A 24,473-nucleotide genomic window follows, 5' to 3' on the forward strand; every position below is an offset into this window, starting at 1 on the left:
AAAAAATAAATAAAGCAGGGCCTCACTTCATTTACAAGAACTGAACTCCTCAGAAATGAATTTGTGTTTCTTCAGGAATTACTAGAAAAGATAGAGCACAGGCACACCAAAGGGGGAAAGACACTTAGCTGCCATTGGTTTTAACTCTCTGCCCTTCTGGATTATTCAGAATTCAGCCAGATACACACATATGAAACTATTTTTATTTTGTATCTGCTCTTTCACTTACTAGAAGGAAGAACCGAGTTACTAGTGAAGCCTTACCAGAGCTGCTGAAGATGACACAGAGCACAGAAGTATATCACAGCTGCTCTCCCTCTGCCTTAAAAACACACAATGAACAGTGCAAAGATACCCAGCATCCATGGGTAAGCCCAGAGGGCAAGCAAGGTACCTCTGTCCATGGGTAAGCCCTCAGGACAGGAAAGCATGCAGCTGTTTTTCCTGTCATCTGAATAGCTATGCAACCCCTCTCTCTACTGCCTGCAGGTGCAGTGTCACTATTTCTTCTATGCTATGGTGATGCTGCAGGTAAATAATTGTACCACTTGGTTTGAAACAGAAAATCCACCAAAGCTTAGGCTGAAATTCTGCCCTTAACTCCACAGCCTCACTCCTACCCATATGCATTTTCAGCCTCTTTCTTTCCACTGTCACATACTCCATTAAATATGTTGTTGCCTGAGAAGCCCTGCCTGGCCTATATTCCTTCTCCTGCTGGAAGAAATGTCTTGCAAGGTGTTGTCCTCACACTGTCACAGCAGGGAGGGAGGGAGAGAAAGGAGAAGAAGCCTCTCTCTCTTAGCTGCGGGTTAGATTTTTATGAGAGTAGAGGATACTCTTCTCCCCCTTTATAAAATTTAAAATTAAAACATAATAATGTATTTCTTCTCTACATTCCAAATAATAAATTGTACAAAAGTTTGCTGTTTCTTTGTTGACATGTTTCTGTCACTGAAATGTACATAAAATACATTAAAAAAAACATAAAATAGGAAGAGCAAGAAAAACTGTTCGAAACAGCTTTCTCCAGCTTTGATCCATTCTAATCACCAAAACGTTTATAAACAGACTGTTGATTTTCATTTCAGTCTCTTGGTTCTCAAACTCCATTAAGTTTCTTCTAAAGAAGAACCAGAGGTTTGAGCAGTATGACTTCTCCCAACATGTCACCTGGCAGAGGGGACTCACTGGTCCTTCTCTGGCTGCAAGGACACACCAAAAATTTCTGAGGGTTTATTCACAAGTTCCACCTCACACCTTTCACGCAGCCTTAACACTGATTAAAGGCTTACAGCCTCAGCCATGGTCCTGGCTCTGCATGCTCAAATACCTAGAACAACCCAGTGCTGTGGGAGAGAGGCCTGACTGGCTGAGTGAGCAAAAGTACCTCCATCCTCTGGGCTTTGGAAACGTCACAGTGAGGAATCACCCTCCTGTAAGGGGCAACAGCAGCCTTCTGCTGGTTTCTCTCTTTTGGTCCACAAACGGGAGATGTTATTTTTGGTTATCTAGCACTGGATTGCAGGAATGTTTTACTATGAGGTCAATCAGGGTAGGTGGTCTTTTTTAATTTAAAAGGCAAACAGGCATTACTGATAATGAAGCTGCAGTGTAATCAAAGGAAATCTCCAGAGCATTTCTCAAGGAAGTGTCTGAGGCATATAAACAGTAAAACAAAAATTAGCATTTTCTTTGCAGAGTCAGCATCTCCACACACTGCTCCTTAATCACTCAGGATCTAGCTGAAATAAAGAGACATACAAATCTATGCTCTTTCTGCATTTTTCTGTAAATATTCAGTAAGCCATCAGCAAAGTACCAGACTATAGCTAGAAGACCAAAGGCACAGGCACAAAGTCACCAGGCACAAACCACAGAGCAATGCAGACAGAAGAGTGGCCTGTGGCACTTGCAGGCTGAGAGGTGCAAGAAGTTACCTGTCAGAGGTGACTCCCGCACCAAGACAACCAGGCTTTATGGAGTACCTCATCCTTGTTGAGGCTTCAGCAACAGCCAACTCTCCAGGGAAGCTGGAGGTCTTATGCCCTGCCATGGTATAACAACTCCAGGCCTTGTTTCTTAGTGCAGCAGCTCCCCTCCAGCTGCTTCCCAAGTAAATGCCAGGGCCACAGGGGAGAACTTCCTTGCCCTAGAGAGGAGGCAACTATTTAAGGAACTTTGCCTCTTTAAGAGTTGTATTTGACATTATCCAGCCAAACGTTTGTCTGTTAAGTATCAAACATATCTGGATGTATGGCCCTGCAAGACTGACTTGGACCATACTTTAAGCAGCCATGCAGTGGTGAGGTCACCAAGCCTGCAATGCACTGTACTGAGCTCAGCTCACAGATGGCTGCAAGTCATTTATCCTGCCTAGATGTGAAAAGGTTGAGGGTCACACAACTTCAGCAGCAGCAGCTCCATGGATATCCTCAGTGGTGACTGACTGCTAAAGTGGTTCCTCCCTCACCAACTGGTCAGAGAATCTGATAGTGCTCTCCCCACACCATCCCACTTCCTTCAGCCTGTTTATCACATGGACCCACAAACAGCTGAGCTGATCCAACTGAGGAGATAGGGCAAAGATGGGCCAACATGACCACAGCTAGTAAAGAATAGTCTAGAAAACTCTCAAGTCAGCCCTGCAGCCACATCAACATAACCCCATGGATCCATGACCCTCACCAACCCCCCTGGAAAAACAGTGTTGTTACAGCTTGTGATTTGGCATGGAAGCAGCTTTTCTTTCTTATTACAGGAATGCAGGGCCCCAGCACGAAGAACAGCCTGCAGCCAGCATTCAGCAGCAGGTCCCCTGTCAGGTGCATGCAAGTCTACCCATGTTGCCACATCACCTCATGCCAGTGGCAGAACCATCCTGCAACAGCAGACAGGCAAAGCCATGGTGTCACGAGGTTCAGCCAGCCCTGTGTGCAGCACCTGGGCTGAGTGTAGAGTTCTGGGACCAAATTCTCTACTCCAATCCCAAAAAATCTGCTTCAAGTTACCATATCATAGAATCATAGAATGGTTTGGGATGGAAGGGATCTAAAAGATCATCTAGTTCCAAGCCCCCTGCATGGGCAGGGACACTTCACACTAAACCAGGTTGCTCAAAGCCCCATCCAATCTGGCCCTGAACACTTCCAGGGTGGGGGCTTCCACAGCCTCCCTGCATAACCTGTTCCAGTGTCTCACTACTGGAAGTTGGTCCTTAAAGCTGTACAGCTGGAAACAGGACAAAGCTTTTCCTTCTGGTGACAAGAAAGCATTATTTACATTTTCTTTTGATATTAACAAGGCAGAAAGCCAAACAGATCACTCCTTTTACTCCTAAAATCACTTGGACCATCCATTCAAGCCTTCAGTTTTGAAGCTGTTAAACTTCTTTCCAAGACTACCTTTTTAAACAGAAGCCAGTATTACCAAGCACCTTTTAAAAATAGCATATAAAAAAGCAGATAGTAAACATCACAAGCCTCTCAGAAAAGCAACAACCCTAAGAAAATAATAAATGAGATCTCTTTCTGTTTAGGGTGCCTTCCATTTCTAAACCCTGCAAACATTAAGCATGTGTTTATGCATTTCATTATACAGAGGGGGCAGGCATTATTGTCAGCTGTCCCAAAGCCAACTAACTTGACACAAAGTTAGAGCTGCCCAGTTTTGCATTCAGCCTTTCCAAAATGTGGAAATTGACTCAATATAAATGCCTGAGAAGCAGAAAAGGCTAAATGTGGCTTCCTGCTTTCCAGCTACCCTCCTTTTGGTATCAGTGCTGTTTACTTCTTGTCCGTAAGTGCCTCACTTTGCACTTACTCTAGTGGGTGCTTGGTCATATCCTCTACAGATAAGGTGGCAATACAGCTGCATTTGTGACATTCTTTTCCTACTAATTTTTTCAGAAGTAGTCACCTTGGAGGTTGAAGTTTTCCATGCTTGGTCTCTATGTAAAGTGGTTTGTTCTGTTTTGTTTTCTAAAATCCAACTTTCCAGTTTTAAAAAGTCTACTTACATACTTTGATGGAAGTAAAAATTACTTCTGTGCTCAAAAACTCAAAACTCCCATCAAGTTTTTTCTTCTTTCTCTTTAGGGAAAAAAGAAAACAGTTCAGGGCAACAATAAAAACTTAAACTTTGCAAGTATCTGGATACACCTTAGAGCTAATCCCAGGACATTTGGTTGATCTGTAAAAAAAATGCATTTCTTTCCTTTAAGCTTTTAATTATTTTCTAACTGTCCACTAAAAAAAATAATACCTAGTACAAGTTTGGTTTTCTTCGTCCTTGGTACACATAACTTTGTACCTCATTCTTTGCCACAAATCAGAGGTGTGAATGCAGGCTGTCCTGCCCCTCTTCCCAGACTGGCTTAGCCAGTGGAGAAGCCAAGGCAGACTGCTGAAGCCATTAGGCTGGACTAGCTGTTACGGAGCAGTTCTCCTGCTGTGCAGCCTGGAGTGAAGATTTCTCCTCTCCCCTGTGGAGATCCCTGGTGCCCAACCCAGTAGCTCAGGATTAGTCATCAAGGAGACTGGCCCCTTAATCAGTTTTAACTCTCATTTTATGTTCTCTTTTTTCTAATCTTTCCTTTCAATTTACAGCTTTGTTTTGGCCTTTGTGCTGATACTGTACCTCCGTCAACTCTGGCTTTGCTAGCAGATTTGATCACAGCTCTAAATCCTTCTCCAGGTCACCAAGTTTTAACCCTATTTGTGCACTGGATCTTCCTCAAGGTTATGAGACAGGCACAATCAGGATGTGAAATAATTAACTGCACCGAAGAAGGGGCATGTCAGCTCCAACTGGTTTGCACTAAAAGCTGGGGCACTTGGGTCCCCAGTGCTAGTGCCATCCCACCTCTGCTTCAGCCTCCACACTGCTCAGCTCAGAGCAACATCAAACTTAGTAACTTCAAGAACCTCACACACCAGAGTTAGAAATGCCAGAAATTAAACAATACATATTAAAATGAGAAAACAACATGATGATTCATTACTGACATGGGACAGGAGGGAAAGAGAAAGGGACAAGTGTAAAATAAAACAAAATTATGCGTTTTCCACCTACTGTACACGGATGTTTGCCATATGGAATAAAATAATTTAAAAAAGCCCTACTGATACAAGTTTATATGCTTTTTGCTAGGAAAAGGATTCTAACCTCTTTTTATTAGAAAAGCTGCAAGGAAAAAATAATAAATATGCCAGTCACTTTGTTGTGTATGCTGGTGGAGATATCTTGCCTTTGCTTCCCAGAAATAGTGTGAAGAACATCTGGAAAAACTGATAAAAAGACCCTGAAACCTCAAAACCAAAATACAGCTCTCCCTTCTTCAACTCCATCTTATGCTCTGCTGCACTGGATGGGCCGGATTCAGATCACAGTCCTGCATATCCTGAGTAAATAGGTGGAAGTCAACACATTCATGAAACAAGAATTTGGCTCCAAACATCCAGTGCCATTTAACCAGCTGAAAATTTAAGACAGTTTGTTTCAGATAAGATGCATTGTACCCTCTGATATGAAGGGGCCTTACTGGCACAGTCTCCCTATTCAAGTGAATGCAATTTGAAATGCATCAATAAAGAGACAAAGTGCTTTGATATATAATGAGCCCAAGCCTTGTTTCTCTTGATCTTAATGAAAAAGCTTGCCTCTTCTTCAGGAACCATGAGATCAGACCTTCAGCTCATTCATGGGTTTGTTAAGAGAAAAGTTAAGTCTGTTTTACCATTTCTGCTCCTGTCAGCACAAGGCTGAGGCTCTGCTGCTCTCAGCTCTGCGCACAGCCACAATCCCAACTCAGGTTTCCCACGTTCTCCTCTCACTTCTTCCCAGGGACCTGTGCAGTGAGCAAGTCTCCATCTGTACCAGTTTCAGCCCACTAATTTCCCACCAGGTCACGCAGCTATTGAAATGAGATAGACATCTGCCCTGTTCCACCAAATAAAACCAAGGCTAAGATAAATAAGACAGCTCACTCTCAGGGTGAGAGCTGGTCGTGCATGTTTCACTAAAGCAACAGAGTTAGATTGGTGAAAAGCACTTAAAAGAAAGAATCTCTACCAGTGGGTCTCCTTGTTGAAGACGGCAGCTCTCCAAGGTCTCTCCACTGTGTTTTATGTACATCAAAAACCTGTTTATGAAATGGACATGAAAGAGGTGGCAGTGGGCATCTGAAAACAGCAAGACTGAAGAGGCATACTGAAAAGTGCTGGGCAAAAGTACATTGCAGCCCTTCCTTGTTACTCACAGCTGGACCTTGCTGGTTCTGTAGTCCTTCCCCTTCCTCTTTGTTAAAGAAAAGACACTGCCTCCCAGATTTTTGAATAATTCAAAGAAATCCTTCCCAGTACTTCAGTGATGTAGGCACTTTCTGCAGCACCCCAGACAGGCCCTTCAGCTCATTGGGAAATCTGCATATTATGAAAGTTACATTGTTCTTCAGTATCTAATCTTCTAATTTCAGCCACTGACCGATTAAAAATAGAACAGAGAAACAACCAAAAAGCTACTTCAAAGGCAGCTCTCTGGCAATTCCAAGACAGGGACACCCTCTGAAACAGGAAATCTACTGTCACAAAGAGAGTGCTGCACAGCTTTGCTTGCTCTCCATTAGTTGGGCAGTGGAGCAATAAAGTGACATGAGTTTCCAAAGTAAAGTTTGCTTTGGTCCCTAATCAGGCTTTACTCCACCTGAACTCCTGCTGACTTCAATGAGAGGTTAGATGGAGTGAAAAGTGAATGAGGACTTGAAGATTTGGCCCTTTATGAGCCAAGATTTAGTTGTAAATTTATTTAAAGACACAAAAATCTCTGCAGCTGAACTCAAAGCCACTTTTGAATACAAACCTGTAGAAAAAACAGTGTTTGTTTTCTTTCTGTAAATCTTGCATGTTAACATGATTAGGTCTGCTGGGCAGGTGTCTCCACATGTCCATGTTTGCTTTGGCACATGAGCTGCCCCTCTCACCTCTCCAAATTCACGTAAATTTAGTGTTAAATCCTGCTCTTTGTTACTTGAGAGTGGCAGGGAGCTGCTCTCCCTTCCTGCACCAAGGCTTGCTCACATCACAGCTGGGCTGGAGTCCAGCCCAGCGTGCCGGGTGCCAGGCTTGGGGGGGGCAGTGCAGGTACTCATCTTCCACAAGCAGGCAGGCAAGCATGGCATGGGATCCATCACCAGCCCCTTACTGCACACTCCCTCTGCTTCTCAAGCTATTTGTGGCATTGCCAGTTTTCCAGATACTTGTTTCCCCTGATGAAATCCCCCTGCTCCTGGAACCACCTGATTTTGCAATCATTCCAGCTTACTTTTCATGGAAGTTTTTAGCTGCCACATGAGATAGAGAAATGAGAACAGGACCCTTTGTAGCTCAGAATAATATACTTGATATAACCTCCAAGCCTCACCCTGATGGTATTTGCAAGGTTTTTGGGACTCAGCTGTAGTTCTCAGGGTGCTGACACTTTTGCCTGCATGGACCAGACACTCCCTGATCTACCACTTGCCTTGCTTTTGCTCCCTGCCATGGGAAAGGCAAAAATTGGCACTTACTTTTTTAGATCAATACAAGCAAATTCCATTTTTAGAAACTGTTTCAGGGGGCTAAAATTCAGAAGGATATAAAGAGCACTAGCGAAGACATTTTTTACTAACTTGAAGAAGTGTGTCTAGCAAGAACAGCTGGCAGGGTGAACACCTACAGGTGTATTTAGGTATTAAGTGGCACATGTACATCTCCCAACATTCCTTCCCCAAGTGCAATGAAGACCCAGGTACTACCCCGTTCACATTTCCTAGAAATTCAGCTGAGCCACAGAAAACTGTTGGCACCCTGTTGTGCAAGCCTGGATGCACTCACTGCTTTCTGGCCTTTGTGAATTGCTTTTTATTTAGCAGATTAATCCTAAACATCCAGATCTTGCACCTCATTTTTCTGTCTAAGGTCTAGGCAATGATAAAAGCAATTAGCTCCCTAAATCCTTCTCTTATCTGTAATTGGGTGTGATTTTTTTCTTGTTTGTTTGTGAAGAACACTGAACAAAAATAGCATCCGCGATGTGGGCCAAGAAAATAGACCTTGACGACAGCCAGCTCATCTTCCACAGCTGCCTGAACAAACCAACACCTAATGGATATGTTTTCAGGAACACTTCTAACCAAGAGCTAACACTGTTACTTGGAGGTGATGGACAGAACTGTTGCAGTTTTAACAAACTCTCCACTTTGCAATAGAAATCAGAAGACTGGTTACCTTCCTTTCCTGCATAGGGTCAAATCTCAAGAGCAATGGGACTGCGGGCAGGAGGGGAGACCATCTCAGCAGTCCTCATTTCCACTAGCTTCAAGGAAATTTTTTTAAAAATTAAGAACATGAACCAGAGAGGCTCTAACTGCAGAAAGTTCTCACTCTGCCTCTTTCCCACCCTCACCCTTCCCTTTGGACAAGCACACGATTTCTAGCAGGTGTGAAAGAGCCAAGAGACAAACAAAAGAGATAAAAGACAGAACAACTCTGAAGAGCACTCAGGAGGCCACATCACAAGCACAGCACACCAGCTCCTAGAGGCAGAGGCACTCTACCATTATCTAGTTCACAGATGGACCACCCAGAAAATCTGGGAGCAATTAGGAAGGAGAACAAACAAATGCATGGAAAGAAGGGGGAGGGAGAATGGGAAGGAGGGCCAGAAGAGATTCCTTACATCATCTCCATGCAAACGTTTTGAGAATGAAGTGAAGCTATATGGAGGAGGAATGCAGATGAAAGTTTTCAGTGAGAATGCAATAAAATCAAAGGCTATGAAAACATGCAGTGTATGAATGAATTACAACATGGCCATTACATTTACAGAAAGTCAGGACAGTGTGTAAACAGAGAAAAAACCCATCAAGTTACTGGAGACACACACATGCACATATAAACAGATCAAATGCTAACTGTCTCTCTACTAACAGCATGTCAACCCACCCAGAGACTCATCAGGCAAAAAGCTGACTCATTCTCCTCTTGAGCTCTCAAGAACTGGCACTGAATACTGTTAGGAAAACAAAAATGCTACCAACTAGCACCAATGCAACTTTACATCTATGCATGGATAGGAACCAACAGCCAAGTAGCTCATACTACCGGAGTCGTGTGCCTGGGAACCACCAGTTTCTGCTGGCCTGGATTCCACTCGCCTGGCATCTCACCAGTCTGCTAGTCAGGACCTCACAACACCAAGTTACATATTTCTTGCCCAGGAGGCTGACCTGATTTTGGAACCAAGCACTTTGGCTCCAACTGATTTCAAGGTGACCACTCAGCCCTCCAAAAACAAAGCTCATTTTAAACAAAATGCCTGATTTCAGGCATCTTTGCTGGTTTGAATTGTGGCATAGAAGACTGCATTTGTTGACCAGTGCTGCAAAGTTTGCCTTTTCTTTTAAAATTATTTGACATGCAGTTTGTGACTTTTGCAAGTAAGCACAATTTATAAACTGTGTTTTGTAGGATCCAAAAGTTACAGCAGAAAAATTACTCATAATAAAAACTGAACATACCGAGTGTTTTGAAGTGATCCTAATCAATAACACTGTGTTTACTTTATCTTGGCCTCCAAGAAGTGAACTCTGGTCACTAAAGAAATCTTATAAACACATTAAAGTTCACACAAACATTTTTTTAAAGCTTTTGAGTTTTCTATAATCTTGGTAAATTCCTGTCCTGAAAATTTTCCCTAAAAAAAAAAAGTGCTTATTAACTCATGAGTTCAGCTGAAAAAAAATCTACTATCTGCTCCTCTTAGCAACAGCTACAATATGGCAATTAGTTTACCTTAGAATAGACATCAAAGGCTCAAAGGATGACCCTGCCCCAGAAGAACAAAATCTTTTAAAAGCCCCATTCCACTCAGTTTGCTAGTTTAGAAGGTTTGCTAAAATCCAGTTTAATGATCATGTAGTTTCTTAGCAAGTCATGTGGTGCCATATTGTATAAGGAACAGAAGAGTTAGTTCTAAAACCTTTTTGAACTTGGGGAGCTTTTCCGACCAGCTGATGCAGAACCGTATTCTGAGATGGTAAATGAAACTGTTGGATGCAAAAGCCTCACTATTGTTTTCTTTAGCTTCTTTCAGAAGAGACAAAAGTTCCCACACAACACATACTCTCCCCTTACAATGAAAGATTCAATAATAGCAATATGTTCAAGTCCATATGGCATGGATGTAAGGGAGAGGCACAACGAGAAACTGAGAACTCTGAAAGCAGGGGCCTGTAAGCTGCAGTGGAAAAAAGCAAAAGCATAAAAAAACACTTTAGGTGAACCTGAATGAGGTTGCAGGGTACACTGGATTGGCCAGTTCTCCTTTTAGCTACAGTCTAACTCTCTGCATATCCCGAGTCACGGACAGTTCTCTCCCCTAACATGGTTATCAGATTTTTTTTTTTTTTTGATGACAAGCAACAAAGTTCTTCAAAAACAGTCTGATCCAGTGGCCAGGTAAAAGCACTACATGTTACCAGGCAGGAAACTGACATACAGTTTCTAATACAGCCTCACAGCAATAACCCTGGAGAAATGAAATTGGAAGGGCTGATTTCAGCTGGGGCAACAGACATATATGAAAAGGAACAACAATAAATGAATAGGAGAGAAGACTTCTTATCCCATCTGGAATCAGGTTTCAATGGTGAATGAGAAATAGTAAGGAGAGAGGAAAAGAAGGGTCTGTTTTAAACATTAGCACAGACTTGCCCCACCTCTTTCCATTACTGTCACGAAGCATGGCTTTTCCCAGCTCTCTCGTCTTCGTCTCCAACTCCTGAACTTGCTCCAGCAAAGTTTTATGGTAGGTATGCCTGGCCCTGTACCACAAGGAAAAACAAAACAAAAAAGCCAAGTGAACATTTGTTTTGCTACAAACCCCTCATTTTACTTCTCCTCTGAGAGGCACGGAGCCTTCCCTTGGAGGATTTAGGAAACATGGCACAATGTATGTCAGTCTGGGTTCAAAAAACCTGGGAAATACTACATAAGAAATGAGAAACCAGAAGGACTTCAAATTCAGCAGAACTCAGCTTCCACACAACGCTCCAAGCAAGCAGCAAAGCTGCAGGACTGTGGAGCCCTGACACTGCTGCCGTGGGACTGCTCAGGGCCCAGCGTTCAAACAAAAGAGCTGGGATTCATTGAATATTCATGGCAGTAAAACATGATTCCACTCTGTCTTTTGAGCTATGCATGGCACTCCTCTGAAAACCTGAGGAGAGTCTCAGATGATAATTGCCATTCAAGCCCCTTTATTTTCATTTATCAGTCTCACATGACTTGGAAAGGCACTTCTTTTCCCGCTGAGCTTTCAGAGTGACAGCAACAAGACTGGCTGTGTCCTGTTTTCTCAGCTTGGGAATTCAAAGAGCAATCTGTGTACCACACACACAACAAAAATTTGGACAGCCACGTCTGCTGTGAAGAGACCTGGACCATTTTTTCCCAGTTTCACCTTCTGCTCCAGTGCTAGTATACCTAAATTACCTTGATCTAAAGAGAAAATCTAGTTCCTTCTGTCTCAACATGTACAAAGCAATAATAAAGAACACAGGAATCTTTCTCCAATGGGCAGTTTTTGATCAGCTTCCTCTTTTGTGTCACTCGAAGGAGGACAAGCGTCCCAAGAGATAATATTGATCTGCATGTGACTGCACAGTAAACCTAAAAACAAGATGGACCCAAGTTGGCTCAGACATCACTTGCTTCACGATATTAAAATAACATTCTTCAACTCTAGGGATGGCAAAAACTTCTTTACATGTTTTACAAAAACCTTACATGGAGACACTATAATTTTCCACCAGTGATGTAAAACAACATCAAACTCCCACTAGCAGGAAAATAGCAACTAATGTATACGTAATTAAAATATAATGAAGATGCATTTTTAAAAAGCAGTACTCTTGTTATTACTTCCATAGGGAATAAGAAACAAAGACCATAACATCCTTGCCTATACTATTTTAGATTACTGTGCTTTGATATTAATACTGTTATCCAAGTCCTCTGGAGTTTGCATTGCTGGATGAGAAACTAAAATGAAAACTACCTTTCAAAACACATCTGCATTTAAGAGGAAAGAAGTGAACAACAAAAAACAAAGCAGAGCAAACTCTGGAAGTAAACAGTATCAGGTTGTAGTCAGAAAAGCAGCCTATTAAAACAAACCACCAAAGGTGTGTTGTTTGCAAGGGAATGCCAATGTACTATGATGGAAGAAATCTGTAGCAAGGGTATTTTTTAAATGCCTAATGTTTCAAGAATGTAAGATTACAAATAGCTGCACAGAAGTTAGTTAGATTCAAGTTCCTATAACTAGATAGACTAATGATCAGATTGGTCTCCTCTTTGAGGAAGAAAAACTACAGCAATTAAAATAAGAAAGATTTGAGCTATTAATTCTTACAATCTTTACAGCTGACTTCACTATCACACTCTTTAACTTGAGTAAATACATTGAAAATTTGACCTTAAACTCATATCTTACGTTTTAAAGAGGCTATACCTACTATTGCAAATTTGAACACTGAGCACGTTTGGAACTTGTAAAAATCCTTTATAACAAGTTTTCCCATAGATCAGAACACAAATCCCCAAGATATCCAATCTCTCCCAAGACTGTATGTTCATCTTGCCATCCAGCAGAAGAGATCAGAGATGTTTTCCTTTTCCCTTAGTGTAAATCCTGAATTCAAAATTTAACAGAATAGAGTCTGAGCAACAAAGTCCAATTAGTGCAGCCCAGCACAAGGAAACATAGCACTGGTATTTCATAATATGGAAAAAATACTGTTGTCCTGATGTCAGGGGTACTGATATATTTTGTAAGTAGTGTGAAATGATGAAATATATGGGCTCTGCTGTGGCTGGCTATCCATAAATCAACAATAAACCCACAGGTAAATATTATGCATTGAGTCACTCCTTCACTTAGAAGCAAGAGCATCCATGGAAAAGTCAGTAATTAAATATTTATAAAAGGGCCTGAGCTAACCTATCCATGTGTTTCTCCAAAAACAAATACTGAAATATAGCATTTCAATTGCCTCAGAGTCTGGGCTTGCTCCCATCAAAGACAACTGCAAATATTCCTTGGACTGCTGGCAACAGGATTGGATACTTCATAATTTTTTTCACAACAGCACATTATTAACTTTTCATACAGAAGACGACAGGTAGGAGTCTTAGCTTTTACCTTGTACTTTATAAGCAGCCCTGGATACATGATCAGCCCTCAACAAATTATTAGCTCATGTTCAATGCTCCTGTTCAGCTGAAAGCCAACGTGTTACACGAAGACAAACTCACTTTCCTCTCACAGACTGGGATATTAGATGCCAGACCATAAGAACAGGTAAAAGGTTATCTTTGTATTTTGGGTGGCCCTTTGCCTTCCAAGCCAGGAAAGTGTGTAGCTTCACTTCATTGCCCTAGGTGGATATTTAGGGGGTTCAGGAGGCTGGAATCTGCCAGGGAGATGTGCAATTACATTCATAAACTTTTTTTAAACATGGTGACACCTCTACTCTGGCTCATTAACCTCAACACCATGTTAGGAGTCTTGTGTTCCAGGGACTGCAAGTGTGTGCGAGGATGGGAAGAGCTCCTGGTACCTTCTCTCTTATTCACACTGCAAACCTATCAAGTGCAACATGTCTCTTCCCAATGGTAAAAGTAAAGATCATGAAGATTTTGACAAAAATTTGAAGGCTCAGGAAATTTTTTGCTGTAACACTAAGTATTGAGCCATCAATTATTAATGAATTCTTGCCTAATTTTGCTGGAATATGCTCTGTGTTTTTATGATTCCCACATAGCTTTGTGGCTCAGTTATTTTGGTATTTCCTAGCACCAGTGGTATGTATTCAAGTGACATGTGCCAACTGTGAGGAAGCACTCACCTTATTAAACTCTGCTCATTTCAGTGGTAGCACAACTGGGACTTTTATAAGGCAAAAACCAAAACAAATCCACTTAACTCAGTGTAGTGGACCAAAGCTAACAATGTAGTATTGCAGCCATGTATTAATAATAAGCTTCCTTCTGTTTTTTAAAGAGTTTTCGCATTTCCCCGATCAACTTAAGAAAGAAGGAAAAAAAATAAACCCTGGAGCTGCAGAGAACATGGGAGATAAGAGGTGTGTTGACAACTGTAGCCTGTGTAACAAAGGGATCATGTAAAACTAGCTGTTGCTTCCAGCATTACAAGTTTTGATAGTGGATGCAACACAGCAGTTTACAAAAATAAATCTGTATGGGTTTGAAACACTTTTGTATCCCTCGTAACCTTCTTCCAGAAGAAAACTCTGTACTGTATTTATGGTTTTATGGCAGTATTTTGTACTGAAATTAGGTATGTACCTTTTGGGCTACATGGATGTTCTTTTTGGGGACACATGCTTCATGTCTAAAAGAAACTCAAAGGGATAAATTCCATGACCATGAGAAGTCAGAGCTGCTGGAATTTTATGGCCAAAACCAGATTCTGCTGAATTACAGACAGCAATGTGGTATAACCACTGCTGTGGAAATCTGCTGGCTGATTTCCAGTGTCTTTGGGCTCAAGTTTTCAATGGCAAGCCTCTCGGAAAGGAAACAGACCTCTACTCCTTCCATATGGCAATGCTGATAGTGGTGTCATTTCATTTATCCTAGTTAAAACGTTAATGGTGTTAATTTTTCAGTGATGGGTTAAAAAAAGAAGTTCTGCTCAGAGAACAGATTTTTTACTTAATGTTGATAGGAGCCGCCTGTTTAAAATCTGTTGGGAAAATATCCAGTACATCAATCATACAAGTTTGTCTTGAGGGCTTCACAATCTCTGTACATTCTTGGTCTAAACCACGGAAAGGATTATGTTGCTGAGATTTCTCTAAGAAATATTAAAAAGCAGGCTGAGTCAGTAACAGAGTTTTAAATGAGTAATAGCTGAGGATGAGCCTGCCTTGGTCTGGCCTGTTTTACAATTCTTGTGTAATTCTGTCGAGAACTGATAAGAACAGAGGACAACTTTGGGACATTCAACTATGATGAAAACATCTCAAGAACTAAAGCATAATCTTGGACCATCTAAATATGAGCCGCAATGCTGCAAACAGTTCAGCACCTATTCAGCTTTAATAACAAAAGTAGTCCGACTGGCTTCTAAGCAGGCAATTTTAAAGAATGCCTGACACAGGAGCAGGGCCTGTTATGCTGAACAAATCCTAAGACTTTTTTTTCCAGAGCTTTAAAAATCAGATCACAGACACAGCTAAATATATACATTTAAACATTTTAGCCTCAGCTTTAGAATTTTAAAGTAATTTTCTATTGGAGAATTTTAATGAGTGTAACAAAAAACCCTTTAGTGTGCTAGACTGTTAAGTCTTGGTTTGGCCCCAACAGAAATGTTACACTATGGCACCTAGTTTTAATTTTAGCAGCGTAGCTCGTGAAAATTAAGCTGAGGAATAAATTAGGAAAACATTTAAGAAGTATTTACTGATTGGTAGATTTGCCTACTACCAGTTTAATTTAGCTGTACTATCAACCCCGTAGGAAGAAAAAAATATTTTCAGATATATGCATATGACCTGATTTATCCTTTTACACCTGTGTTTGGGAAACTTCCTGCTTTCCTCCCTCCTGTATTTTCTGCATTTTTCTGTAAAGAAGATCGGCAGAGTTGGCAGTGTTAGGTTTCTGGTTGGACTCTGTGATCCTAAAGCTTTTTTTCAACCAAAATGAGTTTATGATTCTAATAATCTTCACTTAAAGCCTTTGTGACAAGTGACAAGCTAACCCATACTCCCTTTTCAACACCACCTAGGATCTGCCTTTTTGCCCCAGAGTTGGAATGGCCTGGGTCCTCTGTCCTCCTTGCATGAAGTTATTACATATCCATGCAATAAAGCCTTCTTGGTTTAACACAGCTTTCCAAGGGAAAGGATGAAAGCTTTGGTGCTTAAGACACTTAAAAGCAAGCTGAACAAAACATGAGAAGTTCTAAATGAAAGTCATACTTCTGCATTTCAAGTTGCAATGGTAGAGATTGTGAGTTGCTTCTCTTTAAATCAAATTGTTGAAATTGCTTTCCTTCTGCAATGCTTTGAAACCACAGTTTTGAGGGAAGGGGATTACACAGGCTTGTATTTCACAAGGCTTGTTCCTCCTCCCTGGGCAGGGAAGGAATTGTTAAGACTTCATTTCAAACATAGAGTGCAGAGCATTGCTCTTCTCTCAGTTAAGTCCTGGAGGACCCACTGTGGAAGGAGAAACCAAAAAGAAGCTTAAAAAGAACTGGGAGGTTACTGGTATGGATTAGAGTGCAACATTTTTACTTTCTACCTAACCTTAGTCAAATTGAATTAATTATTTGCTCCTTTGTAGAAACAGGAAATCTCTGATGTCTCATTAAAATTTGCCTTCAGCTAAAGGGTACACAACACAAATAATCATCATCTTTACTCAGACAAGACTGCCTCCTTCAGGTTCAGGACTCACTATTAATTCTCTCACATTGCCGGCTGCATTGGCAGGTGAGAAATGACTCTCACTTGACTTTGCTCAGAGATCTTTCAAATTAATATCACCAGTTTGCATTCACTGAAAGGCTTCTTAGCTCGTTACAGAACAATGCTGGACAGGACAACTTGTGCACACAGAATAATTCCTACAACACCAAGAGGACTGGTTTGGGACTTACGCTGTCCATGCCACGTCTTTAACAAGGCACGCAGTGGGCACGAGAAACAAGCCAAACCAGAAGTATCCACATCTTAGCACCATTCCAGCCTGTGAAACAAACAAAAATCATTAGCATATTCAAACCATTACGTGTTAAGTGGTTGTGTACAAGGAAAAGGTAGAGTAATGGCATCAAACAGGTACTGCAGCCATGATCTAGATGATGTTGAAACATGGTGGTGGTAAGTCTCATTAATCCTAGCAGAATTTAGGCATATAATTAACAAACAGCAATGCCATTTCTCATCATGGTAATTCTTTATGTTCTCAAATTCCTTAGAATTAAAAAAATAATTCCTTTGACCAAACTGTCCACTTTTTGGATCCAGGCAGAGATATTTTCACTCATTAAGTGCATCGTAAATATGTTCAGCTTGCACGTTTAACTATCTTTTTTGCTCTTTGCTTACTCTCTTTCTACCCACTGTTCTAAGTCTCAGAGCAGCAACAGACTGACCTGAAAAACACAAACACTTTACACTAAAATGTTTCAGTCATATTCCACTTAAATACAGCACTTCCTGTTCAAACTACTGCTGCCTGAAACGCAGAGTGGGAAAGACTCACTCCTGTCCCACAAATGACTTTTTTTACAAACAAAGAGCTCAAAGTTTACGTTTGCATTTTTCTCATTGTTGTAATGCTCGAAGAAAAAGCTCAGTAGGATTTGAGAAGGAAGATATCTGGAAGCCCTGGAAGTCTCAGGATACACATATAGCTATGGAACAATGTTGGAATATAGCACTATTTACTGCTATCTTAGGTAATTAGAATCTTTTACAGATAAAATAATGATGACTAAGGCCCAGGTTTGCTACAAGGAAGACTTGAGATAGCCTCACCACTTCTTGCATCCACACACACAGTTCCTATAAGAATAATTTAGGTTCTCTACCACATTAGAAATGGATTTATTTTTTTTTTTCTGTAATGACCCCGGCACAGCACACAATTAAAACAGGCACTGAAAGGTGTCAACAGCATTTCCAGTGGTTAGCCACATCTGGTTCCCTTGCCAGTTACAGACACTGCCACATCCCTTCCCCAAAACTCTACTTGGCAATATTTTGTATGTCACATACAATACACATGACTCTACAGACATCCATGTGTGACATTGCTGATGGCAGGGAGGCCTATACCCATGGACGTTGAACTAAAGCAGCTGCCTCCCCAGCATAAAGGCTCAGCTGTCCCTGCAGCACACAAGAAAGTAGCAGTCCATCAGGCTCAAGTGTCAGAGCATTTTACAAACAAAGGTGGTCTGAAAAAAAAAGTTTGTCTCAGCCTGGAGAAAAGAAGGGTCCAGAGGGACCTCATAGCAACCTTCCAGTACCTGAAAGTGGCCTACAAGAAAGCTGGGGAGGTACTTTTTACAAGGGCCTGGAGTGAGAGGACAGGAGGTAATGGATTAAAACGTCAAGAAGGGAGATTTAGATCAGACATTGAGAAGAAATTATTTTCTGTGAGGGTGGTGAGATACTGGAACAGGTTGCTCAGAGAAGTTGTGGTTGCCCCATGCCTGTAAGTGTTCAAGGGCAGGTTGGCTCCAAACAACCTGGTCTAGTAGGAGGTGTCCTTGACAATGCAGGGGGGTTGGATCTAGATCATCTTTAAGGTGTCTTCTAACCCAAACCATTATATGATTCTATGAAGTTAAGCTACAGAACATGGAACCAAACAAAACACCTACTAGCCTTCAAAATACATTGTGAGAAGACAACTTTTGTGATTATACCCTTTGTAAGACATACGTGATAGATCGCAACAGAAGGAATTTCCACCACTCTCTACAGCAAAGCTTTGAAACTGAGCAAAGCCACCACATTGCATTGCCAGGATGACCACCACTAGCAACTAGCATCTTCTCCCAATGATGATCTCTGTTTAAAATTGCCCAGCCCAGCTCAGTCATATTTAGCAGCAACTTGCCCTCAGGTTGCCAAGTAGCGAGTACTTCCAAAAGCATTTTTGGCTTTTGAATATTAAATCCTCCATGTTGTTGCTGGTCTGACAGATCAGTGGTAAATCTTGTACTGAAACCAAGAGCAAACTAGACTGTGCTAAAACATTTATGGACACTTTGCCACCCATACAGACAGTATGCAAACACATTCCAGTCCCAGAATCAGCTCTCAGTTATTTGTGAGCCCTCATGCCTATTTTCATATCAGAATGCCAGTAGTATACAGGCAGTTTTGAGCTATGCTTATTTAAGGAAAAGGATATGCAGGAATAAGAGGGAAATCTTAAACTTACTGTTAGCCAAGAAGCTGAACTGTAATAACACAGTGGCAAAACATAATGAGATTTATTCCCATGCTTTGCTTTTATTTGGCTGTGACCCTGCAAGCACTAGCAATCTAATTACATCAGCATTTCCACTGACCATCCTTCCATCGACTGTGCGATTAAAGGCTCAACACGGCCACAGTGTTCTCAATGCATTTTTTGCTATTTTTGCTTCAAATATTTTATGTTCCACTTTTCGCTTTTCTAGCTGAAAGCAACCCAACACACTTCCAAAGTGCAGAACAATCTGAGTAAGCATTCAGTAGAAGTTTAAATGCTATTACTGTTGTTATAAATGTTGACATCTCGGTCAATGGCTATGAATTTGGACATGTCACATGCTAACCAGCTCAACACCAAAAAAATGTCAAGGCAAATACTTTTTGCCTGCAATTATACATTTTACTACAGTAGAGTCCAAAACCTGCACCGTAACAGTAAAACTATCCATCTCTTCTGAACCCTGTCAGACACTCACTACTGGCAAGTCTTTTTCCACATAACCCGCTCCAAGATTTTACTCCATTCCTGAGCTCTGCTAAAAGATTCCTTCCCTGCTCATCTCTGGTTTCCTCTCAGTTGCATGACTGCTATGCTGCATGCCAGGGAACTGGTTTGTCTTGCATGCACAGCTCTGCCTCTGAACTCTGCCTCCTCTCCGGCAGGGTTCCACCATCTGCTCACGGGACAGAAATCACCTAACACATTCTGGGGACACCCACAGACAGTATTCCTAGGATATTCTCCAACTTGCAGGATAGAGGGCAGGGTTTACGAACAGGAGCCATAGTAAGAACACCTACATATCACAGCAAAGCACTCCTCAGGCTCCACAGCTGTTGCTGTGCTCCATTCCAGTTGTTCAGCTACTCATGAGAGCAGTGAACACAGGGCTGAAGTACATGGCATTGCCATACCCACCCTTCAGCTACCAGTTATCTTGTCCAGATAAGAAAAGCGGAGCTACTGAGCAGGAACCACCACAATTTAAAATCTTTTTTTAGAAGGTCAAAGGGAGGAGGAGAAGAAATAGTTTGTTTTTTAAACAAATTCAAAATTTGACCAGCTCTGTCATCACACAGGCCCCATGATACGCAGCTAAGTAATTTTTACTCTACTGCTGTAAACATTAGTGACTAGCACATCCAAAGCAAACTACCAGAAACCATTAATCACATGGCACCCCAAAACCTAATGCAAGTCCTCCTGCTGAAGATGCCTAAAATACTACTACAATTAGTAGACTGACTTCCAAGCACTGACAAGGCTGCCACAATAAAATCACTGAGGAGTGACAACATTTGTTAAAACAAAATACTAGGAACAAGAAATAAAAAAACCTTTGCTTCAGTTATTCCGACTGAGGAGTGAAAATTTAAGTCCTAGTACCTTTAACCTCTCATAAACTTGTTTTGTAAGGGTAAGTAGTTTCTTTTTTTTTTTTTTTTAAACACAGCAACAAAAAAGCAATAGTACTGGCCCATCAGAATGACTCGTAAGATCTGCTCTGTATTATTATTTTAGAAAGCCTAGGTTAAGTTTTCTTCTGCTTTGTTTGTTGGCTTTAAGTCAAGAACATGCTCTATAAAAGCCTATCAACCAGCAGGAAATAGGTTGCTTCAAAAAATCTTAAATTACAATGCAGAATAAGTTTCAAACTCTTTTCTCCATTTTACTACTCTTTCTTAATATGCAAATATGCATCATTCAAAGTTTACTTCTCTACCAATAGATGGTGACACTATTTTCAACACAACTTGAAAGGGGAAAAACAAGGCCAGAAGGGCTCAGGGGTGGGAAGTCAGTTATCCACACTGTTTTGGTAGCCTTACCATAGCATGGTTGGACAACCAGGGTTCAGTACATGATTCAGACAAACCACACAGGGATCTCAATCATCTTACATAATTCATGAAAAGTGAGATAAAATGTAAATTAATATATTGAATAATAAATACTTTTTATTACTTCATTTTCTCCTATATCCATGCATCCTAACTAATAAAAAATGGATAGAAAAAGCATAAGATCATGATGGAAACAGCTGGCTTTATATTGACAGTGTGACAGAAACTATTATTGCAAGTGTGCCTGGATCCTGATCGTAGCTCTCTCCACAAGGCATGGATAAGGACCCAACAGGTTCCTCAATTATGATGTCAAATGCCACTTTTATACACTAGAGATCCAAGTCCAACCTGCAGTCAAGTGACCACAGTCAGGTCACTTTGGTCCTCACTAGTCAAACAGACAATAGCATGGCACTGCCTTGGGCAGCACTGGGGAAAGAAGACAGGTAGAGGATGGCTACATGATTATTGTGAGGTGTTGACACATGATAATAGCAAAAGAAACATTCACTGCCATCACTGAGATACTGTTGATCTAGACATCTATGACACTGAAGGATCCAGCTGACAACAGATGTGGCTGGAGCTGCAGGTGCAACTTCAGGACTCTTGGTCCTGCTGCTTCATCTGCACTGCCCCGATAACCAAAGCAGAAAGCAGTGAATCATCAAGAGGCAGTTAACCCCACCTTAAGGCAGTCAACTGAGATGCACCTGGTAGACATCTCTGCTAGTACCTCTCCTCCATCAATTCTAGACCAGTGACTCTGAGCTCACCACTTAAGAAGGGCTAAAGCTGGGGGAGGAGGATCCCGGTTGGTGACTCTGCTCCCATCCCATGCTAGGCAAGTGACTTGAAAGCACATTTGTTATTCAGTCAAGGAGTACAAGGAGGACAGTCTTCTTCAAAGCCAGCCTCAGTCCACCTCTCTGATGCACCACTCCTAGGGTCTCTGTCATTTTCCCACTGATGAGAGGGTGCTGCTAGCTTGGGCAAACTATCCCACTCCATGTATCTTGAAGTCCCAGTGCCTCACTTGATGGCAAGGTGTGTGTACAAATATATTACTCTTTGTGATTGGGCATTAACACTGGGACACATTATAGCAATGCTCCTACTTTACTCTGGAAACTCCTTGATTCCTGGGAAAGACTGTCTTTCATTTGCTCTGCAGCAACAGGGTTGATTCAGAAACTGCTTTAAAGGTCCAGAAAATACTTGCAGTAGAAAGTTAAACACACACTAATCTTGAAATTGTTGCTCTTCTAGTGATGTTGTATCTTTGACATCTTTGCTGCAGGTATTGGCTTTTTGTTGTGGTTTTATTTTTTCAATGCTTTTCATGAGTAAGTCTGAAGTCTAACTTCAGTAGGAAGAGGAACAGATTCCACGCATAGAAAAACTATAATAGATATGAATGGTATCCCTGTGCAACCTGCAAATATCTGATGCATTTATACAGTTTGCAGACCAGCACCCAGCCCTTTTTTCCTTTAGGAAATGGCATCCTCTGAGCATTCTGGGTCCTCTTAAGACTGAGGTCTTAAGTGTTTCAGTGCCAGCACTGGACAGTTTTCTTGTTTTAAAACATCTTGAAGTTTTAACTTGAAAGGACAAAAATATTAAATCTTTATCAACCAAGTGGCTGAGTAGATCTTAAGGAAGCAAAGGACTTGCCACACACTAACAACGTAAGCACGTGCCATGCAACAACTGGAATACATTGTGTCATAGAGCAATCTATTTTTCATAAACTATTCTGAAGACATCAACCAGCAATGGATTTCTCCCACTTTAAATAATAAAACAGCATTATGTAGATTCAGTCAAAACCTCCTGTTGTGTCTATCAGCTTATAGGGAATGATCACTATCTCTTCCCCATGATGTTACATTGTACAAAACACACAAATTTTGTTATACTTACTGTATTATACGAGATCCTTGAAGTGCTACAAATATAAGACCTACCTTAAAGACCAAATATATTAAAACCCAAGGGCAGAAAGATGACAAGAGTTTACTCATGGTCACACAAATCAATTGCCCAAGTCCCTCAGTTAAATCACACTACACAGAGACTGCACCTACTGGAGCCTGAGTATGAAATACAATCAATATCCAAGAATGCAGTCTCAAGAATTTTCCTGTGCATGTTGGAACATAATCCAGCTTCGACATGAGTCGGTGCTTAAGAACTTTTTCCCCTAATATAACTGTGACCAGCTCCAGGCTGGACAGATTTACTAGAATCAGGACTGACAGGTGTGATCAACGTATTTACCAGCTCCCTCTTCAACATGCATCTTGGCTGGAAATGTGCCTAAAGAATGACCCCTTTGGATTAGTGGCAAAGCGTTGAAAAAATGAGGCAAAAGAATTTTATTTCCACTCCTGCTTACACCACTGGGATTCAGGAGTACCTCAAATGAAATCAGTGGAGCTCTACCTCTGAAAGGTTGGCTGAATATTTCCATGTCTGAAATAAAGATGTGCAATGTTTTCCATAATGTAAGAGTTTTCATTCTAAAATGACTCAGATGAAAACAATGACCTCACTGGCTGGCTGGATTTAACACAGTGACACATTGGTCCAGTCTCCAACCTATTTCTTCCCTCTCCCAGTCTCCACTCATACAGCCATATCCCCTTGAGAGTAGTAAAAGAGGAAAGGAAAAAAATCAGATCCTTCACTCAGATATTTTACCCCTTCCCCTTTATTTTGCCAGTCATACTTAAAACCATATGGAAGTCTAGAGTAAGAAATCTATCCACTGTCTAGCTTCCACAACATAGTTATCACAGTTATTGGTAATTTTAATGTAATACCTGGATATGTATATGTAGGGAGGGATGACAGGAGCAGTACTTCGAGCAAAAATAAAAATGGCAACACAGTATCACAAAGTTACATACTTTGCCCTCCTAGTAAAGCCCAAAGTATTTTGAAATATGGGTCCTGGTCAAGAAGCTTTTTGTTAAAGAAGATGCTAGCTAAAAGGCTTAAAAGAAAGCACGGAAACACAAACTAAAGAACAGAAAACCCAGAAAAATAAAATGGCAACTCAAAAAAGACAAAAACTTGCTTGATGCTCTTCCATGATCAGAAAATTCCAGTTTGGCAATACAAAGCTACAAAACCAAAAATCAGTATATTCAAAAGGAAAAAGAAAACCAAAACAATGAGCTTCACTTCCGTGATTGTGGAGAAACTAGCGAGAGCTGTAACACTATAGGAGCACACTGCAACCCTCAGATCTTCTGCTTCCTTTTATTTGCCTTGTTAGGAACTGTTTTTCCATAATGGAGGAATATGGAAAGTTAGCAAACTATTTTTATTCAATTTCTTAACGTAATGTACAGAAATTAGTATTTGATACATAAATATATATCACTGGCCAAACGTGTTGCAAAGGGTGTTACTAACCTCTGCTTTGTGTTAGCTAAAACATATTCTACATAAGCAGCCTTGCCTGAGAAAAAATACTGTATCTCATTACTTAATTAGTATACAACAGTACCAACTGAACAAGAAACCTGCCCATGTTACTCTCCAT

The 24,473-nt window shown here is 41.0% G+C and overlaps 1 protein-coding gene across 6 annotated transcripts in view; it reads right to left on the minus strand.

The window, feature by feature from the left end:
• Positions 1-24,473, minus strand: part of ATP8A2 (ATPase phospholipid transporting 8A2) — a 333,209-nt gene that overhangs the window by 20,140 nt on the left and 288,596 nt on the right. For all 6 annotated transcript variants that reach the window (XM_051638602.1, XM_051638630.1, XM_051638621.1 and 3 more), the window contains 2 exons: positions 16,735-16,823; positions 10,757-10,861 (listed from right to left, as the gene is read on the minus strand). In XM_051638602.1, coding sequence (XP_051494562.1) covers positions 10,757-10,861; positions 16,735-16,823 — 194 coding nt within the window. The remainder of the gene's footprint in view (positions 1-10,756; positions 10,862-16,734; positions 16,824-24,473) is intronic.

Source organism: Apus apus, chromosome 1 (assembly GCF_020740795.1).
Source record: "Apus apus isolate bApuApu2 chromosome 1, bApuApu2.pri.cur, whole genome shotgun sequence".
Taxonomy (NCBI): Eukaryota; Metazoa; Chordata; class Aves; order Apodiformes; family Apodidae; genus Apus; species Apus apus.